This window comes from Chiroxiphia lanceolata, chromosome 19, assembly GCF_009829145.1.
Source record: "Chiroxiphia lanceolata isolate bChiLan1 chromosome 19, bChiLan1.pri, whole genome shotgun sequence".
NCBI classification, from domain to species: domain Eukaryota; kingdom Metazoa; phylum Chordata; class Aves; order Passeriformes; family Pipridae; genus Chiroxiphia; species Chiroxiphia lanceolata.
Genome location: NC_045655.1, coordinates 8,273,216 through 8,288,530, shown reverse-complemented (window position 1 = coordinate 8,288,530; position 15,315 = coordinate 8,273,216). Strand labels below are relative to the sequence as shown.

General features: G+C 42.4%; 1 protein-coding gene and 1 long non-coding RNA gene across 6 annotated transcripts; one reads left to right on the top strand and one right to left on the bottom strand.

The window, feature by feature from the left end:
* Positions 1-196: 196 nt before the first annotated feature.
* C19H17orf67 (chromosome 19 C17orf67 homolog) lies at positions 197-6,941 on the top strand. Of its 5 annotated transcripts, none has more exons than XM_032706713.1 (5): positions 197-315; positions 1,641-1,891; positions 2,575-2,675; positions 5,692-5,831; positions 6,445-6,941. In XM_032706713.1, the coding sequence occupies exons 2-4, from the start codon at positions 1,837-1,839 to the stop codon at positions 5,806-5,808; spliced, it is 273 nt and encodes a 90-aa protein (XP_032562604.1). In that variant the 5' UTR covers positions 197-315; positions 1,641-1,836; the 3' UTR covers positions 5,809-5,831; positions 6,445-6,941. The 5 variants fall into 5 exon arrangements, with proteins under 5 accessions (XP_032562604.1, XP_032562605.1, XP_032562603.1 ...); XM_032706714.1 differs by having other exon boundaries at positions 200-245; XM_032706712.1 differs by lacking the exon at positions 197-315 and adding an exon at positions 1,090-1,234.
* A 1,308-nt stretch (positions 6,942-8,249) lies between these two features.
* On the bottom strand, positions 8,250-14,236 carry LOC116796245. Its single transcript, XR_004360302.1, has 4 exons — positions 14,175-14,236; positions 13,518-13,647; positions 10,416-10,508; positions 8,250-8,365 (listed from the first exon to the last, which is right to left on the bottom strand). It is a non-coding gene; the product is annotated as an uncharacterized LOC116796245 (long non-coding RNA).
* Between the last annotated feature and the right edge of the window lie 1,079 nt (positions 14,237-15,315).

Here is a 15,315-nt window from a genome sequence, read left to right as displayed (position 1 = left end):
GCTCCACCCGCGGCCCCTCGCCCCCCGCGCCGCTCCCTCGGCCCGCGGAGGTCCCCGCCGGCGGGGCAGAGCGGGGCAGTGCTGGGCCCGCAGGACACGGCGCGGACCGAGCGGCGCCGCGGGACGCGCGGGCGGCGGAAGCGGAAGAAGCGGCCGAGGGCGGTTGCCAGGAGACGGGCGCCGCCCGCCCCCGGCCTGTCACGACATCGCGGATGTCGCCAGGGGGGCCTCCGGCACCCGCGACAGTGCTGACGGAGCGGTTCGGCTCCGGCTCCGCCGGACCCGGGCCCGAGGCGAAGGCCGAATCACCGCCCTGTTTGTGCCTGCCTTGCCCAACCATAAAGGCTCTTCCCCATAATTTCGTTCTGTCGCAGAATCACGGAATCATCAAGGCTGGAAGAGACCTTTAAGATCATCCAGTCACACCGTCCACCAGCACTGCCACTGTAACCCCTAAACCACCAAAGCACATCACCCAGCTCCTCGTAAACATCTCCAGGGATGGTGACTCCACCACCTCCCCCGGGCAACCTGTTCCAGTGCCTGTTTCACTGTTTCACACAAACAGTGAAAAATTTTTCTAATATCTAATCTGAATCTCCCCTGTCTCAGCTTAAGGCCATTTCTGGTCCTCTCACTGCAGCACGGCAGAAGAGACCGGCCCCCACCTCACTACACCCTGCTTTGAGGTGGTTATGGGGAGCAATGAGGTCCCCCCTGAGTTGTGCCTTTATTGCCCAACATAAATGTTTTCCCCCATAATTTCATTCTGCCTCATGTGTTCGGCTGTTTCCCCTGCAGCATTTCTAAGAACAGTGACTGCTATTAGAATCTACAGGTTCTTGCGCTTTCAAAACAGTATCTCAAAACAGCAATGACATAAATCCATACAATATATAAAAAATTTCTTGGGATTTTAGGGTCTTGGTATCTTAAACCACAGGCTGAAAAATGCAAATGCTCCACAGGTGGGCAATACCCAGGTTTCCAAGAAAAGTCCTGTCAGAAAAGCACATCAGAACAGCCTGACCCCTGAACTGCCCCATCCCCACCTCATGCGTCACTCTGGTCAAGCCCTCGTGCCCACAGCACTCACATTTTTAGCTTTTAGATTTTTATGTCCAACATGGCACTGCCCAGGAGAGCTCCAGACAGTCACATTTCTCAAGGCTGAAACTACCTGTTTGCAGTGACATTTGTTAACCTTCATCCTTACTTCACACTGTGTTTACTAGTAAGGACATTTATAATCCTATTTTCTACTAGCTTGTCCTGCAAAGAGAGGAATTATGTGAGTTTTCACTTGTATGATTCTATTAATTTGGTAAAAAACTCTGCTGTGTTTCTCAGCAGTGATAATTTGGCTTTGCTAGAGTTAAACCCCTTTAGTATGTACTTCTCTGCTGGAGTAAAGTTAGAGACAATCTTTGAAAAAGATTTGCAGCTGCCTTTGAGATTAACATTCTGTAATAGGCAATTGTTTCTTTAAAAAACCCTGATATACTTTAGGCACCCTAAAAAGCCATTTGGCTTGCTGTGCCAAATGTAAGGTGATGTGCTTTATTTTCACAAATCTAAAATACCCAGTGTAACTCCGAAGCCTGAAGCGGAAAAAAGGTCTTCTATTTTCCTTCCCCCAGGAACAGAGTTATGCTGAGAATGTGTGTGCAGATAATAGACTAATTCAAACCTTCAGACCAGCTGTTTTCAAAATCATACTATCGCCCAAATTAAAGCATAAACAAACATTTGTGACCGACGTAGCTGCTTCAAATAGGAGGATACCTTGGTCAATGTTACTCATTTTGGAACAGACCGAGAGAAAGCAGAATCAAAATGAAGAAGTTTCTTGTGTTTGTCTCCTTTTTGGTCCTGATGACCACTGTTACAGGTAGGAGTCTTTATCAACAAACCTGTGTATGTGTGTGGAGCTGAAGAGCATATAAGTAGTATTAGTTCAACTTTCTATTTTAGTTTTCATTATTCATATATTTTCATATCTTTCACTTTTAGTACTTAACTTTTTATACTGCAGGGTTTCCACTATTTGATTTTTAACAGTCATGCTGTTGTATTTGGTGTTTATCTCTCTGCATCACCACACTGTAGTAATTTGTTGTAAACCCAAAAAGTTTAATTTTAGTAGCTTACTATTTTAATCTTATTTTACCAAGGTCCTGCAAGTGGAATGTTCATTGCAATCTCTCCTTTTCAACATCTAACTCATTACTTTGAAAAAGAATCCTATAAAGCAACACAGAAAAGAAAAAAGAGTTGGAAGAGTCACTAATGCCAGTGGTTAGATGGTGCTGTTATAGTTCCTCATTTTATAGTAACATGAATATGTAGGCTTTGCTTCCTACTAGTAGAAGCAGAGAAAACACAAGCACAAAAATAGTTTAAAATTCCACTCCTATCTCCTGGAATGCAATATCCCCTAGGAAGGGGCTGTAAAGAAAGAACACTTTGTATATAGACAAAAATCAGGTTTGGAGACACTTCATTTTGCAGCTGACAGGTAAAATATTAACTTTTTAATAATTTCAGAACTAATTTCTGCTTTTCTGTCTTTAGACACTTCACCAATTTTGTCTGAAAAAGAGGCCAAACAGCTTCTGAGAACTCGTCGTGAAAGCAGCCCGAGAAAAGCTGGTTTCCCTGACGAGCCAATGAGGGTGATTTGACATTTACTATTAAACTACATTAACTAAAAAAACCCAACGCCAAAACCCCCAAAACATTTGGGCTTAGCATTAAGTTTCTACAGATTTAATTCCAAGCAATATGTTATGAGTGTCACCCTTTTCAGCTGCTGAGTTCTTCCATGAAATGTTAAAAAACCCCCTTTGCATTCTCTCGGCAAGTGCTGAGCGTTGCTCAGGAAATGTTCACTTGCAGAACGTGCAGATTATTTTATCACGGTTCAAAAATGCCGATCAAATTATCGAGGAGAAAGTGGCTTTTCATTTATGGAAATGGGGATTTCATCAGGTTGTCCCTGAAAAACTAAATAACAGGAAAATGTCTTCTGCTTGCAGTACATTCTGCACCGTGGGCAGAGAGGAGATGCAGGTGTCAGTGGTCAGTGTGGAGATTGAGGTAGTTCTCAACTAGCTTTTAAAATCACTTACTTTCATTCAGTTATTTATGAGTGCTACAGATAGGATTTTTTTTATGATACTGTAGGAGTTTTTAGTATCATTTGGGTTTGTGGGTGATATCTACACATATTTATTTCTTAACCCCGTTACAACAAAAGAAAAAGTAAAAGAATTAAAAGGCCTTCTGTTTTACTTGCTTTGACAAGATGTAACATATAATTCTGCACTTCTCAAGGGTACTTAAGGTATTTTAAAATTACTGCCTCCTCCTTTCCAAAGTAAATAAACTGAGCTAAAATTACACGGTTCTGAAGAGGCAAACCCCACAGAAGCCAGAAGCACCAACGGACTGTGAGTGTGTGACGAGTGCAAGGGGCTCAGTTTGGCGAGGTACTGAACACCCCTGAACTCTGTAAGATATGAGGAGCACTAGAGACCTTGAGGACTGAGCTCAGACTGTGTCAGGACTGTGGAGACAGCTCCTGGTTTTTCCCTTTCCAGTGGGTATTGTACACCAGCCAAAAAGAATCCACCTGGCCATGCTCCACTCTGGATGGACACGCTGTTTGTCAGGTGTGACACCACGACAAATCAAAGCTGTCACAAGGATGTTGCTCCACACTTGTTAACAGCCTTGTACACTGAGGATTGCACAACAGAGCCAAAACCCACAAGGCTTCACTGCTGCCCACAACACTCAGGACAGGGTTGGTTTCTAAGCTGGTGTTAAATGAGCCTTGCAGTTTTTGCAAATTAGCAGGAATACAGCTCCCATCTGTGCTCATGCTTAATATACCACCAGGATTAATGTTATATAGTAAATATAGCCCATATTGAATACAAAGTAAATAAAGCAGTAGAACAGTTGGGTTGAGGCAAATCCTGTATTGCAAGAAGTTACAAGCAGACATGCAACATTTAGTCTATGGTTTAGTTTTAGGGAGTCCTGTGAGGAGCAGGGAGTTGGACTTGATGATCCCTATGGGTTCCTTCCCACTCCAGACACTCTATGAGTCTATGACATTGTATGGGGAGAGTAGGGAGCCAGGGCTAGAGAAGTGTTGTATCACTGATTGCTGCTCTGTCCTTGCCACTCTCCATCCTACTCAGTTAGGAGCAAACACTTGTGAGGAATTCCAACCTTCTTTTTCTTTTTTTTTCTAGACAGCAAAGTTGACCTTCTGTAAGAAAACCCAAACATAAGAGTGTTTGTTTTGCTCACTAATTGTCAAGGTTTTCAGTAGCAAAGGAAACATCTTCTGGTAAAAAGCCAACCCTTGCTGCCATGTGGAAAATGGAGATTGTCCCTTGTGAGTGAAGGTGCAAGGCTGCTGCATCCCTGTGCACAGTTCTACCACTGGCTCAAGGAGAAAAACTGATTTCGTATGGATGCTTTGTAGCAGAATGAAATGATTTCTGGGATGAACCCACCTCTGTTCATCTATTTTAAGCAAAAGCTGTTTGTACTAGGCCAGATCATGCTGAGCTGGGGAATGTAATTTGCAATTCTTTGTGACACTCTTTGACTTCCACAGTGCTGCTGGAGTCAAAAACCTGTTCAGCTACAGACAGCAAGATCTGCCCCCTTTGTTTATAACAAAAATGTAATTTATGTTGTCAGCATGTTTTAATCTTACTTTGACTGAGATCCTGCTTTTTATAACGTGGCCTCTTCTCAGTCATATAGTTCTGTTCTCTGCCAGTTCCTAATGCAGTCTCTCACCAGGGACTTGAGCCAAGTCTCCCTGTGCTGTGAGGAGAGAAAGCCCAGTAAAAGGCAGGAATCTAATGCTGCCTGCTGGCACCCAGGGTACCCACCCTCTGCTCAGCACAAAGAGCAGGGAGCTGGATGACAGCGGGAATACTTGGCCAGTGCAAAGGTTTTAGGCTACAGCTTCCATTCCAACAGTGCCTGCTGTGCAAAGCAATGGGGTGTATTTGGAATAAATGTATCTACTGTTCACAAAGCTTATGAGCCCACATGCACTGGGACTGGGGCTTTTTAAAAGTAAATTTTGTTCCTGAAGGAGGTCAAGTTTTTGATACACAGCCCACTTTACTTTGGTAATTTGTTGCTTAGACCAAACCCTCTCCTTATAAATTGGTATGGGAAATTCACATTATTTTATTTATCACAGAAAGACCAGTCAGCACTGATGTGTGCTACCCTCTTAGAACCCTTCACAGTTCTGCCACATGATCCTACAAGGGGTTAATGTTCTTGAATCAGCAAGAATCAATTTTCAAAAGAGACTACAACAGACCTATCTGGGAGAATCCTCTGTGCCTTCAGGACTAACAGAGGCTTCTGTGTTGATATGCAAATGAGAAATGTGTATGCAGACTTCCATTTATGAATATTGTTGTAAAATTCTTGCTTGCCACCTTTACTGATCTGGATGATGATGTCATTCATTAAATATTGCTAGGTTGGGGCAAGCTGACTGGCAAGACTATTTCACTATATTTGATTATTTTAAGAGGTAAATGAATTGCTCTTACATAAGCTGTAAAATTCTGCTGGTTCATTGGCCTGACATTAGAATGGAGTGATCACATAACGAAATTACTTCTTCTTTTCTTTAAATAGGAGTATATGCTTTATCTCCAGCGCTTGGAGCAGAGAGCAGAAGAACAATTCCTTGAACACTGGCTGAATCCACATTGTCTCCCACACTGCAACAGGGATCTAGTGCATCCAATCTAATGCTTTTGCCTACCCTGCAATTGGTATATATATTTCTTCTACATATATTTGGACATTTTTATGACAGGAGAAGCCTTCCTACATTCTTTAAAATTTGTCAACTGGCATAAATTTGAATCACTGCCACAATAGTGATTCTATATCACTCCCAGTTAACTTTTTAACATAAAAATTGCAGATTTAGCTCCATGTTTTCAAAAGCTTTTAAGCAGGAGAATACAGAGATGGTGTCTGCCAGGGCTGATCTGTGTCAAGAGACAGAAAGGTCGTCTGCTTAAAATTCTGCTATTTGTACATATCTAAATACCTTTAAAAATCTTGGTGTTGTGGTAGACTTCAATGGAGTTATGCTAATCCACAACAAGCCAAAGGTCTGAAACTTATTTAAAAACAAAACCATAAAATTCTCAAACCTCAGCCTTAGGAGGTAAGTTGGCAGTTTTCAAAAAATCTTCCAGCTGAGGCCCAGTTGAGAGCTGGCTCACTTAGCTACAGGAATTCTGCACAGCAGCTTCTCACAGGCCACTGTGAAGAATTCATGTTAGAAAAGTGCTTAAATGATTTGAAGCCCTTTAGATATTATTAGTATGGCCAATGTCAGAATGGCTTTTAATTATATTTTGTTTTTTTCTGCAGATCTCCATGGGCACATGGATTTATACTATGATTGTGTTAAGGAGGACAAGATTATTCCTGCATTGGCTATGTGCTCATTGTGGAGCTGAACCTCTTTGCAATACAGGGCAATCCTAGTGACACAGCAAAACTTCCAGCTACAAGTGGTTACATATGTTATAGACCACAATATATTTTCTACCAGTAATGATTGCATACATAAATAAATGAACCAAGGGTTTCCCCCAGTTTCTGAGGTATGGGCAAGAATAAATCCCTGATTAGTCCTTTAAAGGGCACAGCTTTAGGCTGCCTGAAGCAAGAGGAACTTAGAGGGAGAGGTCCATAGAAAATGGGAGAATATCAACATGAAGAGGCAGCCAGATTTCTGGACTTCAGAGGAATCTTTAATTGCAGTTTTCTAGGTTAAATAACAATATTGCATGAAGACATAACATTTACACAACACTGTGTTTAATCGCCTGATGAGTATTTCATGTATTGTTTCATAATAAAAGCTTGGCTCAATTCCATTTTCAGATGATTTTGTTACCTTAGTCTTCCATACTATTTGCTGATAAAAATCACTGGAAGTGAGGCCCGGTATTGGGAAGTACTAATGAAACATCAGAGGACTTTTTAGGATCAGCAGCTGGGAAGCACTACAGTGCAGTCTAACAATTTTGTAGCTTCTCTGCACAACGATCCCTTTCCTCTAGAATTCTGCCAGGAGGGGTTACATGTATCCAGCCAACCCTTTCCTGCCTGTGTGCCTTTATAGCCTGTGCCTTGGAACAGAATGTCTTGTACAGTCAGATGGCAAACACATGATTTGGCAAAACAACATGAAAAGTTTCTTGATGGCTCTTACATGACTGTTATGATCTGTGACGGCAAGAGAATTAGTTATGAATGGACCAAAGTAACTTTCAGAGCTCCTCATTGCAGTCACTCAAAGAGCCTGAGGACTGGTAGCAAAATAAAACACAATTTTATGAAGATATATAAGGTAATTACTGCTACAGAGATTTTTGATAGGCTGGAGTGGATCAACAGTCCTTTCACTATACTTTCTTCCAGTAAGAGAACTCCCCTGGATGACTCCAAGGAAATAATTTAAATCTCAAAGCATCAAAGACTTGCTTTCCCCTACTGCCAAGATAAATCTTAGATTAAATCTGGGAGTGTAAAAAAGCATAATCAGGCTGCTATTGTGGGCTTCATTCATAATACTCTCAATACACAGATCTAAATTTGCATATCTCTTTGAGTTAAAGTCATTAGGTGAAATCCTGGCTCTGTTTTTACTTGCACAATGAAAAATTCATGCTGATGCCAATTATGCCAACTTCCACCCTGTGAAAGTCGATTTTCAAGTACTTCTTTGAAATAAAAGAACTCTCATCTAGTTATAGTCAGTCATTTGTTAGATAACTGGTAAGGTTAAATAGGAGCTTCCAGGCCAACCTCAGTAACACTGAGCTAATCCTAAAACAAACATGTGGAATAGGGACTGTTTATTGTTTTAAAATTTGCTTTTCCACATTAGGGCTGAAGGATCTCATATAGGTAACTCAAAAGAAAAGTTAAGTATTATTAAATCTAATTAACAAGGAGAAAACTAAAAACATAGAAAGGTGAAGTACTTCCAGGTCAGTGATCCATGTTCTCTCCCACTTCATAAGAGGAGAAATTATGGTATAGTGTTAACAGTCTTTAGCCCACTCATCTAGTCAATGGGCAAAAGAGCCAACTCATATTTGCACTCAGGTTCAAATCAAAACCATTACCAGTGTTTCTAGAATCCCAGCATTTAAGCTTCTTTACAAAAGCAGAGCTTCTCTTGAAAGTATCTACACTTCCCTTCTACTTTAGAACTGACCATTGAAGAACCTCTTGGTCCATCAAGGCAAGAAAATCAGCAGACACCATATAGGAAAGTCTGAAACACAGGGGGGGGAAAAAGTGTAAAGAAAAAGAAAGAGAACAGAAAATTTTGAAACTAAAAATAAAAAAATCCCTAGACTGGATTCTCTGGAATCCTGTGATCACGAAGAAAATAGCCAAGATATTGCTTTTTAAGACATCTAGCTTTTCTGACAGATTTAAGAAGCCAAGTCTTCCATTCATACAAATTAATTTGGGCCCTGCAAGTAAACACAGAAATATCCTTCAGCCTCCCTGAGAGGCAGCTAAAGAAGAGGAGGAGGTCAGTCCAACCCAGCCCAGCCCAGCAGGGCTTTCCTAAGTTTGCTCAGCACTGGCAAACTCTGAAGGCTAAAGAGAGAGTGAAGGTGTGAGTGTGTCTGCTTTAGGCTGTTGCCATGGATGTGGCAACCCCTCATCCTGCTTATTATACATTTCTGCATGTCCATAACACACACACAGTGTTTTACACATAATTCAGTGGACTAATAAGAGAACAGGATCATAGGATCAGGTATAAATAAATTAGCTCATTTATTATGGCTCAGCAGTGAAGAAACTTATACATGATTAGCATAAAAAGTAAACATTGCATAAATATTATACTTAGTTATAGCTACAGAAGTGGTATAATGAAGCTTTGTTTCAGAGTCCTTTTATTCTCTCAGATCTTTCCTTCAAATCTGTGCTGGAAATCATCCGAAGTTGAACTAGATTGAGTGTGTTCAAGGATTAGCTGGAGGTTTATTTTTGTCCATGCCTAAAATCTTGGGGGAAAATGCTGGACTTTTATACATGCATGCAAACCATTAGTTTTCCTACTGGGTGAAGATTTATGATAATCTATATCATATTAAGTAATTAGAATTTGCCTGTGGAAGCCACGAGAGGGCTTAATATAAATGAAATAGGAAGAACAAATGTCCTGAAAGTTGTATACTGAAGGCGGGAAAGCTGGAAAAACAGTTGATTTCCAGATGCTTTTAAAGAAAAGGATTACAAAAGGCTTGGGAAAACCTTTTATCCATGGAAGTGAGAAAGATAACCATTAGCTGCAATTGCTGCCTTGCTCCATATCCAGGGCCTGCTGCCTTAGCTGAGGACCTGCCCACTAGATGCCACTGTTTCTGCACATATTCGGCATCACAGCCCCCAGTGACTCAAAACACCTCATCCCTCCTTCTCCCAATCGCTATTTTACTCCTTTTCTTAAAATGTTCAGAGCAGACGATTGAAATGCAAAGTCACCTCTAAACCATAAAAAAAAAAGACCCTCAGCAAATGGCTGATTTTTTTTCCCTTTTGGATCACAGGCTGTGAATGTGTGTGTGAGTGTGGTGTCTGCCTGGCTACCTGCTTGTGTTTAATTATGCCATAGAAAGAAATGGTTGAGAGCTCCTGCACAGCACACTGTAGTGGCTTGTGACTTTTTGCTGTTTGCCATTCAAATACAGATCCTAAGAAAGGATTTTGTGTGTTTGCAGAAGCTCTTCCCTCTCAGAGCAGGTTCCATCTGATCTATTTTCAGCTACCCCAAGTGTAAGCTGCAGACTAACACATCAGGAGAAGCATCACTCTTCAAGGCATGGTGTTATCTTCCTACATTTATTATCTTTACCAGTGTGGAGGACTGTGTTTTAGGTGCTGTACAAACCTGTACTAAAAAAGCAGACTGTGCCCAGAGCCTGAAATGCAGTGCCTCTCTATAAAGAGCAAATAAATAATATCAACTCTATAAACACACAACAATTCAATGAAAAAAACACAAAGGCTGGAATTTTTGAAAGCATCAACTTCTTCAGCAAGGCCAAGACCGAAAGGTTTTATCACAAACAGATAAATAGGACACGAATAGTTACACTAATGCCACTAAGCACTTTGGCAGCTCAAATAATTGGCTGTTTCTACCAGACTGCCTTACCTTGCAGGAGAACATGCACCAGAAGTACTAATTTACTAAGCCTGGAATTTCCAGGAAGCTCACTGAAAGAAGGCCAATCACTTGCTCCATTTGAAATTCACTTTCGTAGTGGTGAAGGTAATGGAAAATGCAAGACTAAACTTACCAGTTTGCAGTTTAGGTGATTCAGTATTTGCCTGCTTCTCAGGGAGGCTGAGCAGGTGAGCCTATTCTTCCACCCACAACAGTTGGGGCATTTCTGAAACATGAACGTGAAATATAATTAGAAAGCAAATGCCTATAACCATCTGAAATGAAATGATGGAATAATATATATGGAAATGTTTCCCTGCAGTACTCCAGGGCTTTTTTTTTTTTTCCCAATAGTTCCAGCCTTGTTTCAGCTGTCAGAATGTTGTTTTGAATGAAGACTTCTGTTATTGTCAGTGAATGAATGCATAAGTAACTTCTGAAGCAGTGAAGTGAAACTGGATGGATTGAACGTGATCACTGCAGCAGGAACTTAGTTTAGTTTCTCAGTAAAAACTTATTTTTTAATGACTAAAGAGATCAGAGTGGACTTTAGAAGGTTATCTGAGCCTTTTATGGCCTACAAAGAGTAGAAAACCCTGTGAGAACTATGTGTCTTGAGATTTCTGGTATGTGATTAGAAATGCTGAGTGATCTGTCTCCTATCTGGCATTTTAATCCTTTTTCAGGTCTGGGGGCAAAGCTGTGTACCAAAATGAAAAACAGTAAAAAGCAGAAAAGGTTCAATGAACTCTGAGCTAATAAAACTATCCTTATTCTATCAAAGCAGCATGGCCAGCCCAGTGTAAGCTCAACATGAAACCAAAAGTTTGGAGCCCTATGATTATTCCAAATCTCAAGCTCATCTTGGTACTTCCTGTCTGTTTTTTTTTTTAAGAGATCATCAGCTGAAGTGCATTTCTTTTCCAGTTTGTGGGCATTTGGGTCTAAGGATCCATTTGGGTATCTCTCTATGTAACACAAGCATCATGCACATACATTTATTGAACTGAGTAAGCCAACCTTCAATACAGGAGATTGCCCAGAGTAATTTATTTTTAGGTACTCAATATTTGAGTGCATTTCAGCGATACACAAAATTTTGCTAAGATCAAATTTATAGCACCAGAGGAGGCTTGGGTGGTGGATTGTTAATATTTGGTATTTTACATAAGGGTCAGCAGAAAAAAAATTCCCCTTCTTCTCCATTTCCCAATTGATCCTTTAGAGGTGCTCAGGGAAAGAGAGAAAAATGCCTTTATTTCACACTGCACAGCTGTTGCGCTGCTCAAGAAAAACTGTTCAAATATTAATATGGCTTTGGGGCTAAAAGCATTTCTTAAGAGACACTTCAATGCAATGAGTTTCAGCCAAGTGAACAATCACAAAAATAGAGTCAAAGACCAAAATCCCTCCAGCTGATAGAAAGGCAATTTATTTATTTATTGGTGCAGGCCTACAGAACTCCTTATGTGTGATTGTGGCAGTTTCCCGTTCAGCCTCAGGAAAGAATTGCTCATGGATGCCATAGATCACAACCTCTGGAGTCAGGCAAATCCTCCTTTTCTCACCCCAAATCTCAGTGTGACCTGGACTGTCTCAGGTCTCCTCCACACCAGCTTCAGTGAGCTGAGGGGAGCTCTGTGCAGCTTAGGGGGCTTCCATCAGCTGCACAGCCTCCCCCAGAGCTGTGCTTCAACTGCCCAGGGAGGTCCAAGCTTTCTTACCCAGCATTACCAATGTGTCCGAGGGTCGATATTGTGGTTGTCCCATGTAGCTCTGCCATGGACCAGCTCGTGTCCTCATCATTCCAGCTGCCCTGGAGCTGACTCACCCCAAAGGGACTCATAGAGTTTCATCCCACCCAGCAAACAAAGAGGAATTCCCTCAAACAAAGCAGTCTGATGGTGGATTTCAAAGAGAGCCCTGAACAGAGGGCAGTGCTTTAACTTTGGCTGGGATCTGTCCTGAGGAGATTGGTTCTGGCATGGATCATGTTCTGACTTGGCTAAGGGCTGCAGCATCATTTACACCCTCAGATTGCTGATGCATCTTCAGTTCTGCTTTGGAAAGGAGTCATCCCACCTGAAATTCATGGCTGCCCAGGGGTAGGAGGATGCTACTTCCATCAGTTCACTTGCCCATCTATTTCCTATTTAGCAGGGATGACAAATGTTCAAGCCACTTAGTGAGTTTATTCCCAAGCTTTTAATTCTGCTCCATGTGCATTGACCTCTTTGCTGCTGAAGCTACAAGCCACGCTCTGTCCTGAGCAGGTCTGAAGTCAACAGCAGGACACACATGTGCCCAGAACAACCCAACTGAGCAGAGGGAGAAATGGATTCCAGCTCTGGGCTACACACAGCAAATCACCAGCACAGAGAGGGAAGCACAGGGACATCAGAAATACCAAAACGTGCTTTTTTTAGAACATGAGTCCTTAAACAAGATAGGAAAATATATGAAATGACAGCAAGGTTCTTAACTGTTGCTCCAGTTTAAGCCCACACATGTGCCTCATTTATTTTCAACCATGCTCTTCTGCTATCTCTATCCTGCAAGAGATGGATGCAGGACATTATCAGTGGAAAAGGACTACAAAAGATGGTAGGCTTTTATTACCCTCTGCACTTTTTGGTAGCTTCCTTGTATTTTTGGAATTCAGTTACAAAAGTGCCTAATGTCCCCTGTTAAAACTCAACTCCTGTTACAGCACACAGTGTGCAAACATCTCCCCACATAATGCTGCTGTGTTTTATGTAGCCAAACTCACTAACTCTGGGCTGCAAAGGCTGTTGGGGACAGAGTTGATGAGATGTTGCAAGCAGTTGTAGTGGTTACTGAAAATCAGGGAGATCAGCATTTACCACAACATTATCATTCAGACATTGTTCACTTCATTTGCCTCCTGAGCAAAGTTTACTACCTCCAAAGCTCCCCTCCTGCTCTCAGCTGCTATCACACAGACAATGCATGCCACTGCCCACACTGATTGGTATTAGGCTGGGGTACTTAGGAACTGTAAAGACATCACCTTGACTGTCCTAAAATTATTAGGGTGGAATAACGAGCTGCACTCCCTGAGGAAACCAGTAAATAAAGTAGCTTAATTCTTTCTAGAGTTTGCATTTAGCTAAAAAGCTGTATAACTATATATTATTCTTTATTAAGAGCCACACTTTCAATAGAAGCTTATGCTAAAATTGAAGATTTAATGCTTCCAGAAATGCAAGCTCACCTTAAGAAACTGTGCACTGCTCAGCTAATGGAGACTCAGCCTCCTCAAACCCAGCAATAAGGCAGTCTGCATGGATGTGGGCATGGAAAATTTCTCCAAATTTTATATGAGGAAAATAGAATCCACTATTCTAAAAGGAGTATCATAAAGTTTGATGTGCCTATTTCAAAAGCATTTGGAACAGATATTCCCTCTCTGACCAGACAGAAATGTCTTTGCTTCCAGCTCTAATGCCAACTCCAGGGAAAATTAAAAAAAGGAATTGCACTTTCTGGTATTTTTTAGCACATGGGGCAAAGCTGGAAGGAGTCCAAGTGGGAAGAAAGCTGAGGGGGGTGTGATGGGAGGGAGCTGGGGCTGGAACAGCAGACCTTGGGCTGTGTTTTGATTGAATCAGGTGAGGCCAGCAGGGACAAACACTGGGCTGGTTTCTGAGAGCAGAGAGCCCCATCCATGCTCTGTGTGGAAACTGTCCCAGCTTTGCTCTTTGATCCTTCAGCTAATTCAATCCAGGGGCAAATCAGAGTGAAACTGGGTGTGTGGAAGTGCAGGTGTGCACGTCTATTGGGGGATGGAGGGAAGGGGACAATGGGCAATTGGTGCTGTCCCTCTTCCCAGCACGTAACATCCCTGAGCCAGCTCCCACTCCTGGCACACCTTCCCAGGGCCCAGGTCCGACAATCAGAGGGACTTTTATCAAACCCAAGTGCTTATGGAAGCAGAGGTTTCAGTTACAAGAGCTGATCTTTGTGATGCCTGATTCCCCTGTGAGGTTGCAGACTCACGAGCTGGTTACCAGGGGCTGCACATGCAGTCACCCATGGACCTGCTTGTTCTGGGGCTGCCCAGCACTGGCAGTCAGGCAGCACATCCCCCAGGCTGTCAGTCGGGCTGTCAGTCAGTCTGTCAGTCCAGAAGCATTGCTTGCTTGCCTCAGAACAGTGTGAAGCCATCACATCATGGGATGGCTGTAGCCCTGCCAAGCTCATGTCACTGCAGAAGCTGAAACACTGAGCAGGTCTGAGCAAAGGTCTGCTCAAACCTACAGATGAACCCAAGGCAAGTTCCTGCTGCTGATAACAGGCCAACCCAAACCTGCCCATGGGACAAATGCTTCCACAGAGAGACTGTGCCAGACCCAGAGCAGCCCAGGGCAGCACAAAGTGCTTCTTTCTGCCATGCTCTGAGGATCCCCTGGCCTGCAGTGGTGGTGCCTCAGGGATTACAGTTGGCTCAGTCCTCTCACACTGATCCAGAGCTATTGTCCTGTGCTGGCTGAGACAGACTCTTCCCATCTCCTAAGAGGGAGACTGAAGACACCAAAGGTGTGCCTTCCCACTGCCTTTGGTCACCAGAGGATGTTACCCCTCTGCTGAAGCCCCTGAACTGTGGTCCAAGAGTCCCCAAGAAAAGACCTACAAAAATGGATAGCATAGCAATCACTGCTTTAGTCCACATCATGAAAAATGAGACCCCAACACAGATTCTGTTTAAACAGAAATTGCTTTTTCCTGTCCCTAAATTGAGTCTCTCAGGATTATACACAAATGCCAGAAGGCTGCTGCAAAGAAAACCCAGAACACTCAGTCTGTTGGCCTTTTTTGCCTAGTGGAGAAGTGTATGCTGTGTTCTTCAGTATGATTCTACTGCAGGAACTGGGAACTGTGCTTAAAAGTGGCTATTTTAAACTAATTGAATTTTTAACTGTGTCTCATGTACTGTGTCCACTTAGCTCCACTGTCTGTGCATCCTTCTTTTGCTTTGATATATGGCAACGATACAGAAATATTGCATTGTG

Excerpts from the sequence above, each read along its gene's own strand:
- C19H17orf67 (XM_032706713.1), top strand. The coding sequence starts at position 1,837 with ATGAAGAAGTTTCTTGTGTTTGTCTCCTTTTTGGTCCTGATGACCACT. Across the intron at positions 1,892-2,574 it reads CCTGATGACCACTGTTACAG|ACACTTCACCAATTTTGTCT; the intron begins GTAGGAGTCTTT and ends TTCTGTCTTTAG. Across the intron at positions 2,676-5,691 it reads TCCCTGACGAGCCAATGAGG|GAGTATATGCTTTATCTCCA; the intron begins GTGATTTGACAT and ends TTCTTTAAATAG.